Source organism: Henckelia pumila, chromosome 3 (genome assembly GCF_033568475.1).
Source record: "Henckelia pumila isolate YLH828 chromosome 3, ASM3356847v2, whole genome shotgun sequence".
Classification (NCBI taxonomy): Eukaryota; Viridiplantae; Streptophyta; class Magnoliopsida; order Lamiales; family Gesneriaceae; genus Henckelia; species Henckelia pumila.
The window spans coordinates 143,024,906-143,046,560 of record NC_133122.1 but is presented as its reverse complement, the minus strand read 5'-3'; the positions used below and the strand labels follow the sequence as shown (position 1 = coordinate 143,046,560).

The 21,655-nt window shown below is 31.1% G+C and overlaps 1 protein-coding gene across 1 annotated transcript; it reads left to right on the top strand.

Moving 5' to 3' along the window:
• The first annotated feature begins 7,401 nt into the window (after window positions 1–7,401).
• Window positions 7,402–9,329, top strand: LOC140892668 (E3 ubiquitin-protein ligase RSL1). The gene is made up of 2 exons (XM_073301616.1): window positions 7,402–8,448; window positions 8,947–9,329. The coding sequence occupies exons 1-2, from the start codon at window positions 7,583–7,585 to the stop codon at window positions 9,017–9,019; spliced, it is 939 nt and encodes a 312-aa protein (XP_073157717.1). The 5' UTR covers window positions 7,402–7,582; the 3' UTR covers window positions 9,020–9,329.
• Window positions 9,330–21,655: the final 12,326 nt, after the last annotated feature.

Below are 21,655 nucleotides of genomic sequence, written 5' to 3'. Positions count from 1 at the left end.
TCAGAATTTTTGAAAGCATGAATAAAATATATAAGCAACCAAACAAATCAGACTCAAATATTTAAGCAAGAGTATAAAATACTCTAGCTTGCAGCGCCTCAAGGCAAAACTTTCACTAGAAAATAATCAAAGAGTTTTACAAACCCTAAAACTAGTGAATTATTTAAAAAATCAATTTTCTCAATCATGTGAGAAAATAAAGAATAAATAAAAATAACTCCCTTAAAAGTCTACTGAAAGTAGAACAAGAAAACCCAAGATAGGAGTTGATCCTTGATGCCAAAATACGAGAGCAACACAGCTTCGATCACCAATCTTCAGTGCTCTCAAACCTTCAAGGCATCAACGGAAATCAAGAAAAGCAAAACGATAAAACCAAAAAGAATTAATCCTGATTGCCGAAATTCGAGAACCACAAAAGGTCTTTCGATCAACACTCTTGCAAGTGTAATCTTCAAGTGTTCTCGAAAAGCTTCACGACAATACAGAAAACTCCAATCTTCTTATGTAATTCAGAGCTCTTGATTTCTTGATTTCTCATGAATGAGTCTCTGAATTTTCGACGTGAAACTCTCTCTTGTGCAGTATATGTGTTTCTCTGCTCTCGCTCGCTCTATTCTGCACTACGTTATGCATTCTCTCTCGTTTTCTTCAAGCCGCCTCAATCTCTACACCATCTTCTTCTATTTTAGCGTGTCAGCTTATCTCCAAAAAGACTTGATCATATTCCTTTTCAAACTTGAACCAATCTACAAAGATAAGGAAATAATATTAAGTTAGGAGATAAAAGATATATTATGATAAGTGCATAATATCTCCTACAAAATAATCAAGTAAATATTTAAACTCTTTAAGATATATGAATATCTTATTCTATAATAAAACAATTCATATTTAAAATATCTCAAACACTTAGATAAAAAAAAGTATCAATCCAAGAAAGACAAAACACCACAATAAATCTTTCACAATATAGAAAAGATATCAAGGATTTTATTCCTTTCAATTTTATATTTATGCAATTAAATATATAATTACATTTAATTGTTGAAATTAAATATATTATTTCTTATAAATATGTTCTTCCTTTCATATTCGACTAACAACGAGAACAAGCATGATAGTGAATCTTAAAATGGGCTCGTAATTTAGAGAGAGATATCTCTATAATTCTATTTACAGGAGTTTCAGAAGACCTTGTCGAATTTATTAGCGAGTTCGATTAATGGACCAATTGATGAATTTAATTATTATTAAATAATTGGTTTATCCTCTAATAATTTGGACTCTTCGAATATAAATTGGGCTTTGTAATAAAACTGGGCCCTAACCCATGCCCATCATCACATATATTTTTATACTAACAATGTCCAATATATGTGATACATATTTATACAGTTAAATAAATAATTAAATTATCATTAATTTTTTTTATTTTTTATGAATGATTTAAATAGTTAATGATATAGGTAGATAAAGATAAATAAATACTTTTACAATTTAACAGATTTTTTTAAAGAGAATAAAATATGTTACACCAAAGAGACCAAATTAGTTCATATAATACTCTCACACGCTGCTCTCATACTAATCGAGTAATCGGAAAATATGGGAGAACAACTTTAGTCAAACTTCATTTTATAAAAATAACTCTTTCAAATTTATTTGAGTGTATTTAAATACACATGAGATGGTTGTTATTTTTAAAAAATTATTTGACCAAGATTATCGATTAAAAATCTATCATTTTTACTAACTAATTCAAATTAATTTGGTTAAACTTTAATCAATTTTAAGAAATTAGCAGACGTGCACGTGATTTTCAAGTGCTCGAAAATTTAATTATTTTTAAAAAAATCTGAAAATATCACGGTGAAAAAATATGAGAATTTTGATTAAAAAAAATAGATAGAAGTTGTAAAAAATTGTGCAGATAATTTAATAAAGATTGATAAATGATGAAATTTGAAAAAATGAGATAAGAATGCTAGAGAAAAGTGGGGATAATTTATTCATTTAAGATTTAACAGAAGTGTTAAATTTAGGGGTAAAATAGAAGAAAATTTTTTTGTGTGATTTGACACACGAAAATGATTCGCTATTATATAATAATATAGATATCTTCACATCATCATATCATCATATTCTTTCTTTCTCACCTCATCTCAAACTCTATCCTCAAATCCCCATTTTTTAAAACTTCATCTCAATCGTATATCCGACGATATCTGATAACTTATCCATTGTTGTTTATTATATTTTATTTGATTTATAGGATTTTTTTAATTGCTAAATATATTTTAAATGTTAATCTAAAATTTTGAATTAATTAATCATATTAAAATAACATGAAAAGTAATTAACATCAAAAAATTATAAGGCACTGGTATAGTGTATAAGCGTAGATACTACAAGTACATTTAGTATATATATATATTGTTTTCGGCATGATTCATTATAGTATATTTTTTAAGAATGTTTTGTTTTGATGACCCGATGGTAAATGTAGGATCGATCGCTTATCTCTTTATCGAATAGGATCGAACGCATTTGTTTTACTAAAAGCTATAGTTGGTGGTAATTGTGCAACTTAAATCTTTTAAATCGTAAACAACCCAAGGGTTGTGACAATAATCTTAATAATTGTACTTCTTGCTATCAATGAGAATCGAATTCATGACATTGACTCAGATACCAATTGTAGGACCGAGTGTCTTGAGTCTAATATCAATGGTAGGACCGAGGCTTGCCGCTTTACCAAAAGCTATAGTTGATGGTAGTGACCGACTCAAATCTTTTAAACCGAGAAACATGGTTCGATCGCTCTATTTAACAAAGACAGTTTTTGCTCCAGAACTATAAATATATATATATTTAAATTAAATCGATAAAATATATCTCATTTGGAAGTGTGGATTGTAGAGTATATTATTATTGAATTAAAAATAACGTTGGCATGTTTTTATCAATTTTAAGTTCCAAGATATGCTTGTTATATCTCCTATGTTATAATTAACCGTATTAGAGTAAATGGTTTTTTTTAAAAAAATATTATTATATTAACTGCTTTTGATAAGACCTATCATTTCATTATGAATAAATACTTTTACAAAATTAAAATCCTTCTGATTTTATTATGACTCATATAAAATAAGTTAATGTTATATGTAGATAAAGATAAATAAATATTTTTAAAATTTAAAAAAATTTCGAAGTGGATAAAAGATATGTTTTGCAAAAGACATCAAAATCAGTTGGTCTAAGACTATCTTGCTTTATGTTATTTATACTATATATATAATAGTTGAACACTTTAGAGTTGGGATATCGACTTTTTTTCCAAAATTGTCTTTTACACTATATGAATTAGTAAATTTGATTTTATTTATATATATTTCCATATTTTTCTCAATTAACTATTATAGATAGGATAAAATGATAACGTTTAAATTATTTTTATATTATTTTAGAAATGAAAAAATAATAATTAATTATTGAAAAAATAATATTTATATATAACATATAATACTAAATATATTATATGATTTATACACACGCAATGCGTATATGCGATTATACTAGTAATAATAATATCTTGGTCGGTTCAAACTCGGAATCGGCCCGTGGTTAACGGGCCGGTTAGCCGGGTCAACGAGTTTGACCCAGAACCGTGACCGGACCGGCCATTAGCCAGTTCGATTACAGTTTTTCATTTTGAAAACTGCTGACCTAGAGGGTTTGCCCGTGTCAATCCGGCGGGTCGGCCTATTTTTAAATAATATAATAATAATAATTTTTAAAAAATTTTAAATAATATTATATAATATATTTAATATTAACCCAAGACCAAATGGTATTGGGGCATCACTCTTGTCACTAGGCCAAGAGATCATTGACTAATAGAATGTGATTGAATATAATTAAATGTAATAAATTTTTTATACAAGATGTTTAAAGTTGAAATATAATAGATTTTTTTATTGATATATATAAAGTTTTTAATATAAGATGTTGAAATTTGAAATATAATATATTTTTTATTGAATAAATATAATAAATTTTTTATTGAGATAGATATAATGATTAATATAAGATGTGAGAAGTTGAAATGTAATATATTTTTATTTAATAAATATAATATATTTTTTTTTATTGAGATAGATAGAGTTTTTAATATAAAATGTTGAAACTTGAAAAACCATATATTTTTTATTGCATAAATATAATATTATAAGATGTTAAAAGTTTAAATGTATATATTTTTTATTGAATAAATGTAATAGATTTTTTATTGAGATAATGAAATATTTGATAGAGTTTTTTAAAGTTCAATCGTAAAAGTTTTTTTTTTTAAAAAAAGTTAATTTTTTTTAAAAAAAATTAATTTTTTTAAAAAACAAAAGTTGACCCGAACCTGGACTGGACCGGAACCACCGGTTCACCAACCCAGACCGAAATCGGCCATGGGCGGGCCGGTAAAGGGTTGGTAAAATACCAACCCGGACCCGGCCCGTGGCCAGGTCTAATAGCAAGTATAGTATAGATACATGAGTTTCGTATGAACAAGTACTTTAAAAATATTTTTAAGGACATGATTGGTATATCAGGATATTATTGGTACATTATAATGAAATAATGTATGAATGAAATCAACTTTGAAATGAAATAAGAACGGAAATAGAATGATACTTATATTTCACTCATATGATTAATACCAAAAAAAATGAAAAAGAATTGAATGAAATTTTTTTTTAATAATCAAATATTTTTAACCAAAAATATAAAAATAACAGCTACTCAAATGTGTTAATTATTATTATTAGTATTATTATCATTATTATTTTCAAATAAATTAATAAAATTATAAATTTATTGTATTTATTTTAATAATCTAAACTTATATATTAATAAGAATATTTTTTATAATTATTTTTTATATAATAATAATAATAAAAATAAATAATATAATAATTATTATTTTATGAATATTAATTATAATAATAAATAATTATAATATATTTTTTTAATTAATATTTTATAAATAATAATAATTGATGAATAAAATAAATCATAATACTAATAATTATTAATACGTAATAATAATAATTAAATATATATATAAAAATTTAAATTATAAGAATGGGGAGTGGAAATGGGAATGGCTTTTCCCATTCAAAATGGGTAGAATAACAATTGCCTATTGACATGTTAATAAGCATTCCTATTAGTAAGGTTCTAAAAAACATGACGAAGCGTCACAGTCAAACTTTAAGATTCACAAGTTCAAGCGTAAAAAAAACGTTGTTCTTTTTTTGTATAATTTTAATTTTATTAAGTTAATTAATAGGATAAATGACATATGAACTTAAAGATTTTAAAAATAAATACATAAATTTTCAAGTTAAGAGAACGCAAGTCTCAAAATAAAAAATTATCTAGAATAAAATATTTGTGTTAGGTCAAGTTTCATATCCTAGTCGCAAGGAAAAGAAATGTAAAAATAAAATTTAATTTTTATGCATTTAAGGTTTTTTTTTAAACTTATATTATTAAATATTCATCATTTAATATAAATTTTAAAAGTTAAAAATATTTTAAAAATAAAATAAAAATTAAATATTATTTTTTAAAAAATATATATCTTTAACGGTTTTTTCGCACTTTTTTTTAGTTTTTTGCTTAATATGAATATGATTAACCAAAGGGTTGACCGTTCTTTCATGTTTTTGTCCAAAGCGCAAATTTTTGCTCACACTTAATCGCGCTTAAGCGACATTTTTTTCGCGTTTTTTTAACACTGAGACTATTGGATTGGTCATTCACATTCCAATTGTCAACCAAACATGGATATAATGAATGAGATATGAATGCTCATTCCATTCTCACATCATTCTTTCATTCCATGAGTCCATGACCTTAGTATTTTGTAAGTAAAAAAAATAATTAGAGTATTTTTTTGGATTATAGTTTTGTTATTTTTGAAAAAATGTTTTCAACTTATTATTTTTATTTTTAAAGAACGAGCAGAAGACTTTTTTGTTTATGTATTTAGAAGCGGGTGAAAACATAAATAAAATATTTTTAAGAGTATTTGTTCAATAACATTTTTAAATATTTTTTAATTATAAAATATTTTTTAAAACTAGTTCCAAACTCATATTTATCTTAAAAAACTTTCAAAATATTTTATATAAATTTTGTAAAAAACATTTTTATAAAAATATTTTAAAAATATGGATCGAAATATATATTTTTTTTCGAAACCAATAGTAATAACATTAAACCAAATCCTGCAAAATTACAGAGGAAATAAAAGTACGAGAGGGCGTAGCCCTTTCTACCAGACCAGACATGGAAACCGTTTCCCTAGCCAAAGCATGAGCAGCCTGGTTCGCTGATCTATACACAAAAACAAATTGACAAGACGAGAAATCCCAGCAAGGATTTTACAATCATCCAATATTTATTCTCTGAATTTATGAGTGATTTAAACCTCTCACACAAAATTTCTCATCTTTCCCTCAACTCACGCTCTGCTAGAATTATGAAAGTTAGTTAGACTCATCGGACCATCCCGTCATACCATTAAAAAATGACAGATTTAATTATGGTATTACTGACTTGTTTAAAGACGAGCCTAGACGGGCAAACCCAAAAGAACTATAGGTTGTAACGAATGAACAACTCTACCTTCCTGAGAGTTGGATAAACGGTAAAACATTTTTAAAATTAATTTATCCATCATTTTAAGCATATAAAAAATAACAAAATATTAGAAAATCTTCATCATTTGTGGAAAAATTATGATTAAACTAATCATCTAACCGGGTTTTAGTGGTGAAAAAAAAAAACAAAAACACTACCGGGTTCTAGTGGTCGCACTAAAATTTCCTGCACCCTAGGGTGCAGAGGATCATATCTGTATATATATATATTCATATATTATATATAAGTAGATCTTTTGTCGGCCAATTCACGAAGATGATTCACGAAGATATATGTGCGACACAGATCGACTCGACTCGATCCAAATAACAGCTTTTGTGAATAGGGGTGAGTTTTCGGTATACCGTATCAAAAATATTGGTATGAAGAAAAATCATATCGATATGGATATCGAAATTTTGAAATTTTGGTATGAAAAAAATTCATACTAATAGAGTATAGATACCGAAAAAAATTCGATATACAAAAAAATGTCTATATATCGAAAAAATTTTGGTACGATATCCCGAAAAGTCGGTATTTTGGCTCGGTATCTCATTCCTAATTGTGAAGGTTTATTTATTAATTAATTTATTTAATCAAATTAAAAGGGGAAAAGATTCGGAAAGATTTATTGCCAAATACAAATCGCGTAGAGTTTTTCTTGATTAAAAATCCTTTTCTACAAAAACAAAACCCATGAATAATCTGAAAAGTCGAATTTGATAAACGCCTCGTACTTGCTTGTCTCAATTTTCCCAAAAAAAATTAAAAACATGAGCGGTGATCGCATTGAACCCATAAATTAGCTTGTGAATTCTAGTAATCTCTTCAGTTTCCACTTGAAACACCGTTAGTTTCATGATAAAAGCTTTTCATGGCTGCTGAAATCCTGGAAATCGTGAATATTGTGGATTCTGCTGTTGACGATGATGAAGTTTTGGTGCTATACGAAACCCCCGTTCGACCCAAGAATGGTACAAGTAAGATCGACGCTATTTCTGTAGAAAATTATAATCTTAAATCCAAAAGGGCCATCGATTTATCCCAAGATTATGCATATTATACAAATGTTGATGATGATGAAGTTAAAATTATTGCTTCATTCCCTAAAACCCGGAGGGTTTATAAAGGCGAATCCTCTAACTCAAGACCCTCCAAAGGTGTGGAATTTAGCATCCCTTTGATGACAATGTGTGAAATTTGTGCCGATGAGAAGCCCACTAGTGCTATGTTTGGCATTTTGGGATGCACACATTCCTTTTGTTCCGAGTGCATGGCTAAATATGTAGCATCCAAATTACAAGACAACATTACCACTATTAACTGTCCTTTTACTGGTTGTAAAGGGTTCTTGGAGCCTCAGCATTGTCATCCCATCTTGCCGAAGCAAGTTTTTGACCGGTGGGGGGACGCCTTGTGCGAGGCTTTAATTTTGGGGTCCGAGAAGTATTATTGCCCATTTAAGGATTGCTCGGCTTTGCTGATTGATGACCGGTCTGGGAGGAATGAAGTTATAATTCAATCTGAGTGCCCTGATTGTAACAGGCTATTTTGTGTCGAATGTAAGGTTCCTTGGCATTCAGGGATCACGTGTGAGGAGTTTCGGAAGTTGGGAAAGGATGAAAGGAGTAATGAGGATATAATGGTGATGAATCTTGCAAAGCAAAAGAATTGGATAAGGTGTCCAAAGTGCGGGTTCTTTGTTGAGAAAACTGAAGGATGCTTGTTCATGACATGCAGGTTGGTTTGGTTTGGTTCTGTTTTAAAATCATTTCTTTGTGCTAGTAATCTGTCGTATGGCAAGTTGATTTTAATTTTACTGCAGCATTGATTGTTTTCGTTACTCATTGCTAGTTTAAATTTTAGGTGTTTCTTGTTTACATTGCTAGTTTAAATTTTATTCTTCACATGTAAGATTGTAGGATCGAACTGTGAAATAGAGGAAATTTAAAGTTTTTTGCACCTCCACCTGAACTTCTCTACATCCATCCCTATCATCGCAATTGCATCACATGAGAGTAACGAGTGTTGGCTCGAATTATATATTCCTTGTATATGGCAATTTGCGATGGTGTCTTTGGGAAATTACAGGTCTCTCTGTTGATAAATCATTGTCAACACATATATGAGTGACAAAATTAACATTAAACTGGCGGTATCGATACTTAATCCATTGGAGAAATTGCTGTGCCGAGAAGTTGATGCTAACTCTTTCATTTGTTGTTTTGTTGGTGGTAGGTGTGGTCATTCCTTCTGTTACAACTGTGGAGCTCCGCTGAAACAGCACTATTGTACTCGGTGTAAACACTAAATCGCATCTGGTTATCGCTTGCATATGTACAGAAATCAGGTTTAAGTTGTTGCACAAGGACTACACCAACTAGATGTTCGATGTTGATATGGTACAACTTATTTCTATGGTATTGTATCCATTTGGAACCTTTCGCTCTACTGTCTTTGACTTAGGATCGGGCACACGGAATCAAAAATTTTCGGCCCTTTGGGACGATGTTTATATTGGCTAATCATGTCTTTAAACATCGTTAGCATACCATTAGTGCATAGAATTTGGAAGGATGTTTATGTTGACTCATTATTCAATATTTTTTTTATTGAAGTTATATTTTGATATATTTAAATTAATGCAACATATATTTTATTTTGTTGTATCTATTGGCATTTGACACATGAAATTTATTAGACAATATTTGTTGATACTTAGTTGGCTACGTATTATTATATCATTTATTTTGAATTTGTGGTGTCAAGAATATATATGAAAATATGAATTTGAACATACTGATTGCTAATCAATATTATAATCATGAAGCAATTTGCATAGTAGATTATGTTTTTTGATGTACAAAAGCTGTTTGGATATTTTGGTCTTTTGAAAGTGGAATTGAAATTTTAAAATAAGATCTGAGTTACGGTGTGATTCGAGTTTTTTTTAAAAGAAAGTGATCAAACACTGTCAAACTTCTTGTACTTTTTCAGAAGTTATTGAACTTTGTTATAAAAAAGGCTCTTAATAAACTTTAAAATATTATTAATTTTATTTTAAAAACTATACAATGGATATTCCGATAATATATTAATTTTTTAATAAGAGAAAAAAACGAATGTGAAATGTATTTAAAAACGAAACATAAAACAAAATCCCAGAAAATTAGTAAAATTATGAGCATAAGCTCTATAACTCTATTTTCACATATGAGGCTTTTATCTTTGCTATTGTTTAAACGAGGAGAAAAATGTTAATAATTAAAAAGGGAAAAAAAGAAAGAAAAGATAGAAATGATTGGACCCGTATAATGTGGACCGATGGATACACACGCAGGCTGTTGGTCTTAAACGTGGGCTGGACTTTTAAAAACCCTAAGTATCATTTGGTAAATTTGATAAGATAAATAATACAAAGATAAGTAATATATTATAATAAAAAATAAATACAAAATGATAGTGAATATAGTATTTAATTTGATTGATTAAATTTTATATTAAAAAATAATAAATTATCATTTTACCCTTTTAACACTAAATAAAATATGAATAATATTATTTATAAAGGATAATATAGTAATTTTAATTAAATGATTTGATTGATGTAAGATAAATTTTAGATGATTTGATTAATATAAAATAAAAAATTAATAGATGAATAAATAATATGATGAGAAGAACGTAACATTAGATAAGATAAGTTATATTCCCTCTTAATATTTAGGCAAAGAAATAAAATTAATATTTGATATTTAATTTGGGCTTTAGTAAATACCTAAACTTAGATAGCAGACTTTTTATTACACATGTTATGATTAATATTCATGTACATATTCTATCCTTTCGTATGATCAATATTTATAGAAATTGTAGGATGGGGTCCCTTCGGGTCAACCTTTTTTTAAAAATATTTATATTGTTATTTGTACAATTGTAGGGAGAAAATATTTTGTTATTGGAAGACTATCCATTTTTTAAATAGAAATTCTGAAATAAAAAATCAGCATTTCAATGAATCAATCTTTATTTCTTCATATCTGTAACGTTTCCCAAGCATTTCACACTATTTTGGAATTCTTAAACATGCATGATATTAGTTTTTTGCTGTCAATTTGTTATTTTATGAGGATTTTAATTTCAGAAGAAACATTTACTTCTTTTGGAATTGCATATTTGCACAAGATAGTAACTGTAGTGGAATTTTTTTTAAAAAAAATAAAATGTGAAAATTTTCAATTTTCTGTTTAAAATTTCACCAAAATAACTGATTTTAAAATTGTTCAGGTTTAATCGGTTCTAATGGGAAATTCGGTCGGTTTAGTGTTTGTAAAATTAATTCGGTTAAATCTGTTAATTTGTTTTTATGAGTTTGGTCCATATTTAAAGTCTAAAGATGTATCCTCATCATTTCGGTATTATTTTCTTTGTTGTCTTTTCAGGTAAATGTATGCCGTAATGTGAAATTGAATTGATATTATAATTTACTTTTGAAAAAGTTGCTGTTTTCATTCATTCTTCTCTATCTTTATCATATATATATATATATATATATATATTTATATTAGTATCTATTTCTATATTTATAGATACATATCCTGATCGTTTCTGTATTATTTTCTTTTGTGGTCTCTTTAGGGAAATGTATGCTGTAGAGTTGGAGAAGCTGAGGTACTATATGAAATTGAATTTCTTTTATTGAATTGATATGCTAATTTACTCCTTTTGTTCATTCATTATTTTCTATATTTATATATATCGTATTTATATTTATATGTAATAATTATTGCAAAATGCACGCTTATAGTCAACTATTTTTTTTGTTGTAGAATAGAGATATAACATAATAAATATTACAAATTTACAATAATCTATGCAAGCAAACAAAATCGATAATAATCTCTCTTTGAAACTACACAAATTGTTGAAATATATAACTAGATATTGTTGAAGCATTAGAATACCAACTATGAATGTCACCAAAACCAGAACTACTTGTAGCAATGAAGGTCATATCACTCATATGAAAGAAGTGGGAACAAAATCATCAAAGAAAGGAAATCAAAAAGTGGTGAAATCACCGATTACTTGAGAAGTACAACAAATATGAGAAAATATGTATTTTCACTTAAACAAGTAGGCACCGGACAAAAAGTACAATAAACTTTAATGACAATTAAAACCATGTTTGTTTTCAAAGTTAACTGCATATAGTAATTAAAATTAAAATTGATTATACAAGTATGTATTATTTAATCTGTTTGTTAGTGTGACCGAATTTCCACGGCAGGTGCAACAATCATTTGTGACCGATGAATCACGGAAATTAACTTTCTTTCTTACTCTTCTTCTTTGCGGCCTGAAAAGTCACATAAAAAGAAAATTTAAAAATAGAAAGAAAGAAAAAAAATTCATGAGCAACTTAAATTTATGTTATTCTGAAAATAAATAAATAAAAATTAAAAAACAAACAATCTTCTAAACATCTTAATTGATGTTATTACCATTTTCTCAATAATTTGTTATGAAATTTAACCGGTGAAAACAACAACATGGTTGCTAGCAGCAACCATATGAAGCTCATGTTTTTCCATAGCATCTTTCATGTTTTTTTTGTACCTTCACTTGAATCAATTAGATACCAAATTACCTGCCAACACCGTCACAAATGCACAGAAGATTTGATATACAATCTTTACAACATATCAGACACTTGCACTCGCTTTATTTCTGGTTGCACGCAATGACGGTTCAGTGTCAGCAGATATAGGAACGTATCTTCGTTCACCCTAGGTCCTGAATCGCCAGTGCGTGCGGCTGACCTTGAACTAGAAAACAAAGTCAGTGCAGGTGTCGAAGATATTATAAAGATTGTATATCTTCTGCCTATTTGTGACGGTGTTGGGAGGTCTGTGCACAGTTTTTGGGTATCTAATGGATTTAAGGTACACAAAAAAATATGGAAGATCCTATGGAAAGATATGAGTTTCAAATGCTTTCTACGACCATGATGTTGGGTTCACTGGTTGAAATTTCAGAACAAATTCTTGAGAAGATGGTAATTGTCACAATTTAGGTCGTTAGAAGATTGTTTGTTTTGTAAAATTTTTATTTATTTTCAGAATAACATAAATTTAAGTTGATCGTTTTTTTTTTCTATCTTTTCAATTTTCTTTTTTGTGATTTTTTAGGCTATCGATGAGAAGGCTAAGAAAGGAATTTGGTTTTTCCGATTCATTGGTTACAGATGATTGCTTCATCTGCCGTAGAAATTCTGTCACACTTAACAAACCGATTACATAAGGCATACTTTTATAATAAAAAACGCCACGGGCCAATGATATGCTTTTTAAAACACTGAATTTAATTAATGTTACTATCATTTTCTCAAGAATTTGTTTTGAAATTTCAACGGAACCCAACATACCCAAACACTGTTGACCCTTTAAATCAGTGTGATAGAAATCTTCTGGCAAGCGTACCTGGTTAAGTAATAGTAAAGTGAACAAAGGTCCAGATGTGGAACCCACAGAGACTGCATATATATGAGCACCAAAATATGATTATTCATACTTAGAGGGTGTTTGGCTGAGCTTTTAAGCTCTTAAAAACAGCTTATAAACTGTTTTAAGCTCTCAAAAACTGTTTGATAATTTTTTTTTTAAAACAGCTTATAAGCTGTCAAAATAAGTTGTTTAACAGCTTATAAGCTGTTTTTAAAAAAGTAGATACACCCCTACTTTTTAACAAAAGATCTTATTTTAATATTTTGTTTCCCACTATTATCCTTCTATATTATCCTTTTATATTTTTTTTTTCAATTTCATAATATATTCAATTACATTTTTCTTTATCAATTTGTTATATATATTAAAATAATGTTTTGTTCCCGGTCAAAAAAATAATGTTTTGTTTTATAATTTTTTTATAATTTAAAAAACTAAACTATCGAGATACTATTTTAACATTAAATATTTTTTTAAAAAAATCAAAGCCTACGATTTTTATATATTTAAGAAAAATCTATACTATCAAGATATTATTGAGTAATTTTAAAATAATACATATATTATTTTAAAAAAATTCATAGTGTAAGATTTATATAAATTAAAATATAAAATAGTTTTTATTTAATTTTAACATTTATCATAAAATTTTAAAATTATTTTTGTATATATATAATATTTACTTCACCTTCATATTATTATACCCTTTTGGTAATTTTGACAATAAAAAGATCTTATAAAGCCAAACGCATCAACATCTTTAAGTTGTTTAAAATAAGTTTATTCAAACACTTTAACACCTTATTTTTAAAAACCTAATAGCTTATAAGCTCCTACAACTTATAAGCTGTTTTTAATAAGCTTAGTCAAACACCCTCTTAATCTAGATTGATCAAAAATAGTGATGAAAATTCAGATTTTTAACTTAAAGAAATGAAATTGCAAACAAAGTTCAATTTAATACGCAGCAGAAATTTTGGATTAAATTCAATATGGGAAAAGCTCGATCAAGGACACGCGTAGGTACCAGACAAATTATGTAACAAGTAGTCGATTCAGGACTCAGATTTTAATTTTAGATTACGGGAATTCTCAACTTGTTCGAAGGTCTATTTCTAGAACAATCAAACCTATTCAAATATTGACATTAATTTTTTGTAATTCTAATCAAATTCAAATGCAAGAAGAGTCAATCACATACATGACAAAAAATAAAGGAAACTTTAATAACAATTAAAAACGTGTATTTTTCAGAGTCAACCACATACAATAATTAAAATTGATTATAAAAATATGGATTATTTAATCTGTTTGTTAGTATGACAAAATTTCTACGACAGATACAACAATCATCTGTAACCAATGAATCCGGAAAACCAACTTTCTTTCTTAACATTCTTATCTGCGACCTGAAAAAGCACAAAAAATAATTAAAAGACAGAAAGAAAAAAAAAATTCATGACCAACTTAAATTTATGCTATTTTGAAAAGAAATAAATAAAATTAACAAACAAATAATATTATAGTGATATAAATTGATGTTTATTATCATTTTCGCAAGAATTTCTTCTGAAATTTCAACCAATGAATCCAACAATGTGGTCGCAGCAACCATATGAAGCTCATATTTTTCCATAGCATCTTCCATGATTTTTCGTGCACATTCACTTCGAGCCTATTAGATAACCAACCAAACACTATGCACATACTTGTCAACACCGTCAGAAATGCGCAGAATATTTGATATACAATCTTTATAATACAAAGTAGTGTAGGTGTTGGATATTATAAAGATTGTTTATCAAATCTTCTGCGCATTTGTTACGGTGTTGGCAGGTACGTGCACAGTGTTTGGATATCTAATGGGTTCAAATGAACTATACAAAAAATACACGAAAAATGTTTTGGAAAAATACGAGCTTTATATGGTTGCTACGGCCATGATGTTTGGTTCACTGTTCGAAATTTCAGAACCTATTCTTGAGAAAATGGTAATTGACATTAATTTAGGTCGCTGGAAGATTGATCTGTTTGTTATTTTTATAATATATATTATTTATTTCCAAAATAATATAATATAAATTTGAGTTGGTCATGAGTTTTTCTTTGTATCTTTTCTGTGACTTTTCAGTCCGCAGAGGAGAAGGCTAAGAAACGAATTTGGGTTTTCCGATTTATTGGTTACATATGATTGTTGCATTTGCCATAGAAATTCAGTCACACTAACAAATATATTAACAAATGAATATTTTTTAATAGTATGTGGTTAATGCTGAAAACAAGTATGACTTTAAAATGTCATTAAAGTTTTGTTGTACTTTTTTGTCCTATGCGTATTCTTCTATAAGTACAAATAAATGTTTTCTTGCTATATTCAATTTCTATGGTTCTACTTTTTTTGTCCTTCTGGGATTGAGTTGATACCATGGACAACCCCGATTTTCGAGCTCTTAATCGTATGACGCTAACCGAATATTTCATTACAGACTAGCAATTGCACTTGGTCAAATTATTATAAACCGGGTTTTAGTCTAAATCGTCCCAAAAAAACCGACAAATGATTACCAAGAAGTAATAATTTTACTTGATCTAGACTAAACAATTAAGAGATTGATTTTAATCAACTAGAATTGTACTAATAAATAAATTGATAGTAATTAAATGTAAAACAATCACGACTTTAATTCAAATAATAAATTCAATTCAAATAAATCGATTAAGACACACGAAGATAACGAGTTAATTCATGCATACTCATGACACAATCTAAGACTCAAGTTTATTCCAGATTTTGGTGAATTTTTCCTGTTCTATTCAACAATCTAAGACACACGACTTTAACCGCACGATGAAATCAAACACTATTTTTAATTGATTTAACCTTGTGTTATTGCTGGAGTGAAGCAAAAAATCAATTCTTAATCTTTCGATTTAGAATCAATCAACAAATCAAGCAAATAATTTGCAAATCATTCACAAGATAATATGAAAAATTCAACAATTATCGTCCACAATCATAAACATAAATTCACGTGTCTAACACAAATCAGTCTCGATCCAATCCCGCGGTTTTAATCGAAACGAAATCTACTCCATAAACGACAATATAACTAGAAAAATAGTTTTAATCATCAACAAGAGGAAGAACTGAAAAGAAAAAAATAAAGCGTCTTTAGCGATCTCTTAAATCATCAACTGAAAGCCCTCGAAATCTGATGAATTCTGCTATTTAAACTCGCGTAGAGTCCTTGTGCCTTGAAATTTCTTTTTCAAAAATCCGCCAAAAGTGCCTGCTCGATCGCCTAAAGTTCTGTTTTGCTCCTTTAACATGAACAAATTAATGATCGAATATATGAGTATTGTACACACGTCACAAAATCATATGGTTAAATATGTGTAACGTGTGACAACTTTTGAGGCTATATAGGGATGTTTTGTTGTGTGCAAATGGTAAAAGGATCACTTCAATACTTTTAAGGCCCTGGACAGTCCATCGTATAAACATGAAGGAAGAAAAGATGATGATAATAATCGTTCAAGCTACTGCCACAACACCTTCTTGACTGCCTATAGAGGAAGAATAATGAAATAGTGTGAAATCGGCCATAAAGATTTCCTTGTTTACACCTAACATTTACATACAACTTTTGGCGTCAAACATGAAACTCCATAGTATCGGAAAAGAAAACAACAACGAATGCTCTTTCTGGAAGTAAACTATCATCCACAAAAGAGGAGCGAACACATTGGCAAGAAAACCAATCCCAATGGAGTAATGACATGGGGCAAAATATAAACAAGAAAAGCTCAAGGTTGATTATGCTCATTCTAAAAGGGAAAAGTGCGTACAGGTGAAGTCGGGAATTAAAGAGTGGGAAGGAGAGGGAGGAATCAATCTTTTAATATCATTTTTTTGCAACTAGTTTAGCTTGGGAAGTGTAGTGCATACTTGTACAGAGAAGACTCTAGGAATCATTCTATTATGATCATTTTTTATTTCACACACCAAATCTATGAACTCTATGATTAAATTCCACAGCTATGCACCAAAAGCAATAGAGAGATTTACTTTTATTTATGAAAGGTACACTACTCCAATACTTGAAAGTTCAGAGTTCTAATTGTTTGACAACCACACCATGGTATAAACAAGGGGGAGGAAGAAGTGTTCTAATTGTAGGACAACCACACCATGTTATAAACAAGGGGAGGAAGAAGGTGGTGATGATAATAACTCAATCTCAAATGTTTATCACTAGTAGCCAATCAACATGATAAACCAATCTTCTTAGCATTTGCACGACTGACCTGCGAAGATAAAATAAAAAAAGAAAGAAAGAAACAAAAACTTGTGATTATGCCAAAAAAAATAAAAACATGTCTTCATACCATATGTTTCTGTAGTAGCCCGTAACCAAAATCAGTAATTAAGGAATTAATCATAATTACTTGGGTAGAGTTCGGAAGCTCCGAAGGTGAGTTCGAAAGCTCCGAACAGGATCGGAAGCTCCGATCGATATTACGTCAGGCATGACGTGTGGCAAGATCGGAAGCTCCGATCAGGACCGGAAGCTCCGATCACCCCTATCCGGAATCAACTAGTGATATTTTGACACGTGGCAGATCAGGATCTTCGGAAGCTCCGATGGCAGGATCGGACGTTCCGATCAAGGATCGGAAGTTCCGATCGTTGTCTATAAATAGAAGGCCGAGGCTTCACTTTCATTTGCCAATTCCGAGTTCTCCTTTCCATTCTAGTCCTTTTGGAGCTGTTCTAGTCTTCTTAGGCTTGGTCCGGAGGTCGGCGAGGCGTTCGGTAGTCGTAGCGGAGTTGTGCCCAAGTTCTGGAGGCATCGACATCAAAGGGCTAACGACGGACGAAGGTATAGCTTTTGCTTCCTATAAATATTTAGGAGTATGCAATAGCTTAGTTAAGGCTTTTAGAGCACTTTAATGATAGTAGTATCATTTGGCAGTGTAGAGCAGACTATAGGCGTTGACCTAGAGTTGGTAGAGCTTGCTCTGTTTTGAGGTACGAAAGTACTGTTCGAGATATCCTGACTGAGTATGCATGTATTATGTGACTGCATGATTTATATGCCATGATATTATGCTGCATTCATTTGCATCTTGCTGTATCTCTTTCGAGATGTCTGTTAGTAGGGTTGTACCCTATTTTGTTAGTGGATGGACTTCCATCGATTTGGGTCCGGCGTATCCACGGTTATCTTGGTATGGGAGCCACCTCCTGAAGCGACGGCACAGCGTGATACATACCAGGGCCCGGTCTGTCTCTGTTATCTGATCCTTGACCTCGAGACTATAGGGAGTTCACTTTGCATGCATGTATACTCATACTCTCGTACTGAGCGTTTTATGCTCACGTCTCGTACTCTGTATTTTTTGAACACCCTATTCCATGGGGCAGGTTTGCGATTGGACGAGGAGGGTGGATCCAGGAGGGGCTAGTCAGTGGTTGGCCAGCTGGAGCTTCGTCTAGGTTTTATTACCGTTGTTTGGGTTTATACAGCTATTCGATTTGGTTGTATATTATTGGATAAATTACAGATTTCTTTACTTGGGATTGTATATTGTTTATGGTTTCCACAGTTTTATTCTGATATCTGTTTAATTAAGTTAATTGCATGCATAAGTTCTGTTTAGTAGGTGATCCGGGTAAGGGTCACTACATTTATGGTATCAGAGCATGCAAAAGAATTCTTGGGATTTAGTCTCATCATGAGGTATTTTTGTAGATGGCAAATCGTGACGACCGGAGTTCTCATGGCAGTGTTGGTGGGCGTTGGGGTGATGCCGACCGGAGCCTCGTCGAGAACGGCGTCATCGTCATCATGACGACGAGCGTTTCACTGTGCGTCGATTCTTAGCTATGGGTCCTAAGCCCTTAGTTGGAGGTGAGTCTCCGGAGGATGCGGAGAACTGGTTAGACTGCATGGAGATGACTTTTCAGACTTTCCAATGCACCGAGGAGCAGAAGGTGGAGACCCTTGGCTATCTTCTGGATGGGCGTGCGCGCAGGTGGTGGAGGTTTACTTTTGCACCTTTTGTTGCGGCGAGAGGAGTGACCACCTGGGCCGAGTTCCGCACAGCTTTCCAAAAGCGGTATTTTCCTCCTGCACTCCGTCAGTCGAAGGCAGGCGAGCTACTGAGTCTGCGACAAGGAGCCATGTCTATCGATGAGTATCAGCAGAGGTTCTTTGATCTGCTATCCTATTGCCTCGAGATTGCTGATAGCTCAGAGATGAAGTATAATCTGTTCCTTCAGGGCCTTAACCCTGAGATCCATGACCGTGTGGCGGTTGGCGACGACATGTCCTACGAGGGTTTGGTGAGCCGTTGTCACCAGGCGGAGGACAGCATTCGGCAAAACAGGTCTTTTCCTCAGTCGAGGCCTGCTAGTTCTTTGGGTCCCCGTGCCCAAACTTTCAAGAAGTCTGGATCTTCTTCTTCCTCTGGTTCTGGAGGTGTTGTCCGTTATGGTAAGAAGGACAAGTGTGATCACTGTGGGAAGAACCATCCATCCGACAAGTGTCGTAGAGCTTCTGGAGCTTGTTTCCGTTGTGGAGAGACTGGTCATATCCGGAGGGATTGTCCACTGTCTGGGGGAGACGGTTCTGGATCTGGTTCAGGATCGGGTTCTCAAGCCACCGTACAGCAGAGGTCGCAGGGACAGTCTGCTGGGAGTTCTCATTTGAGGCCACGAGCTTCTGGCCAGGTGTTTGCCCTGAGACATGATCAGGCTGTGGAGGAGAATGAGAAAGTCATCGCAGGTACATTTCTGCTTTATGGTATACCTGCTCTTGTACTTATTGACACTGGTGCATCTCATTCCTTCATTTCTGCACGTTTTGTTAAGAGGCATAAGTTACCATGCATTGCACTAGACGTAGTGATGTCTGTTTCTACTCCGACGGGCCAATCTGCTTTGGCTAAGCGTGTGAAACCCCGGATTTTTAGAATTTATATTTTTTAATTCATGGTATAATTATATATTTCGAGATAATTTTGGAGATATAGTATATATTTAGATTTTATTTATTAATTTTGTGAGATATTTAGTTTACAAAATTAAGATAAGTAATCAAGATATAGATGGAGTAAAATCTTTAAGTGATATGATTTCCATTCAAACTTTGATTATCGAAATCCTAGTCAATCTTAAACTTCTTTTTGTGCTTATAAATAGATGAGCAAGCCTTGTTGAAAATCACACTTAAATCATCTCTATTTCCTCTCCTTATTTTCGAAGCAAACCTTCGAATGAATAAGGTTTTCCCTTGAGTCAATTTCTAGTATACCTTCACTTTTATAATTTGAAAGTCAAAGCTTTAAGTTTGAGTCAAGAAGTTGGCCTTTTTTTTCTTCATGCACGTGGAGTTGGAGTAGGAATTGTGAAGATAAAGTAATAATTCAATCAATTTTCCAATTCCCGAGGAGACTCAACAGTAGGAAGTTTGAGAAATTAAGGCTGATTATTTCGTGGACCTGTTTCTAAGATTTCGGTCGAAGCTTTTCCCATCTGTTCAAGTTTCTGATTTTTGTTTCCGCACAAGTTATTCGGTAAGTGGGCTTTTGTTTTAAAACCTTATGTATGATTTTAAATTTCGATCGTTCATGATATTCTTTCGAATTTTGCTATGTAATTGATATTCTTGATGAATTTGTTATAAGTATGTTTTGGCACTGTTATGACTCAAATTAGGAGTGGAAAGGGAATTTCCGAACCATGATATGTTATGGCCCTGATGCGGTGGGTAATAATAACCGTTCTATGACCCACCCCTTAGAGGGATTACATATAGGGGACTGATCAGTTAGCCACGAATAATGAGAGGAATTTCAGTGTCTGGCCAAAATATGTAAATCATGTCTATTTTGTTATGAAGATGATGTTTATGTTATGCTATGATGAGACATGCTATGAGATGATATGTTTTGAAATATGACATGCTTGAAATCCAAGTATGAGTTTTCTCAAATGAATATATCTATATATATGAATTTTTGGTATGATCGATCGGCCCCCACTTGCTGAATGTTTCCCAAAACACTCACCCCTTACTTTTCCTCCCAGATGACGAAGATGACGACTTAGATGAGCAAGAACAAGTCATGTCTTGGAGATGGGGATGAAGATAGTTTTGAGATTTTATAGTTATTATACTGATTTTTAAGTTGTACTGCAAAGTTTATTCCAAATTTGGAAATTTTGAGTTGTACAGAATATTTATTTTGGAATTTATTCATGAAATATACTGGTTTTAGTTAAATTCTGTACTAAGAGCCTGGTTGTTTTCGAATTTTATTTGAAAGCAACGGCGATGTCACCCGACCCCGGGAGCGGGGCGTGACAGAAGTGGTATCAAAGCAAAACCAGGTTCATGGTCTTGATGGGAAATTATAATTAAGAATTTATGATC

Bases quoted from the DNA above. Each gene is read 5' to 3' on its own strand.
- LOC140892668 (XM_073301616.1), top strand. From the start codon at position 7,583: ATGGCTGCTGAAATCCTGGAAATCGTGAATATTGTGGATTCTGCTGTT. The intron at 8,449-8,946 runs GTTGGTTTGGTT...TGTTGGTGGTAG, and splicing joins TGCTTGTTCATGACATGCAG to GTGTGGTCATTCCTTCTGTT.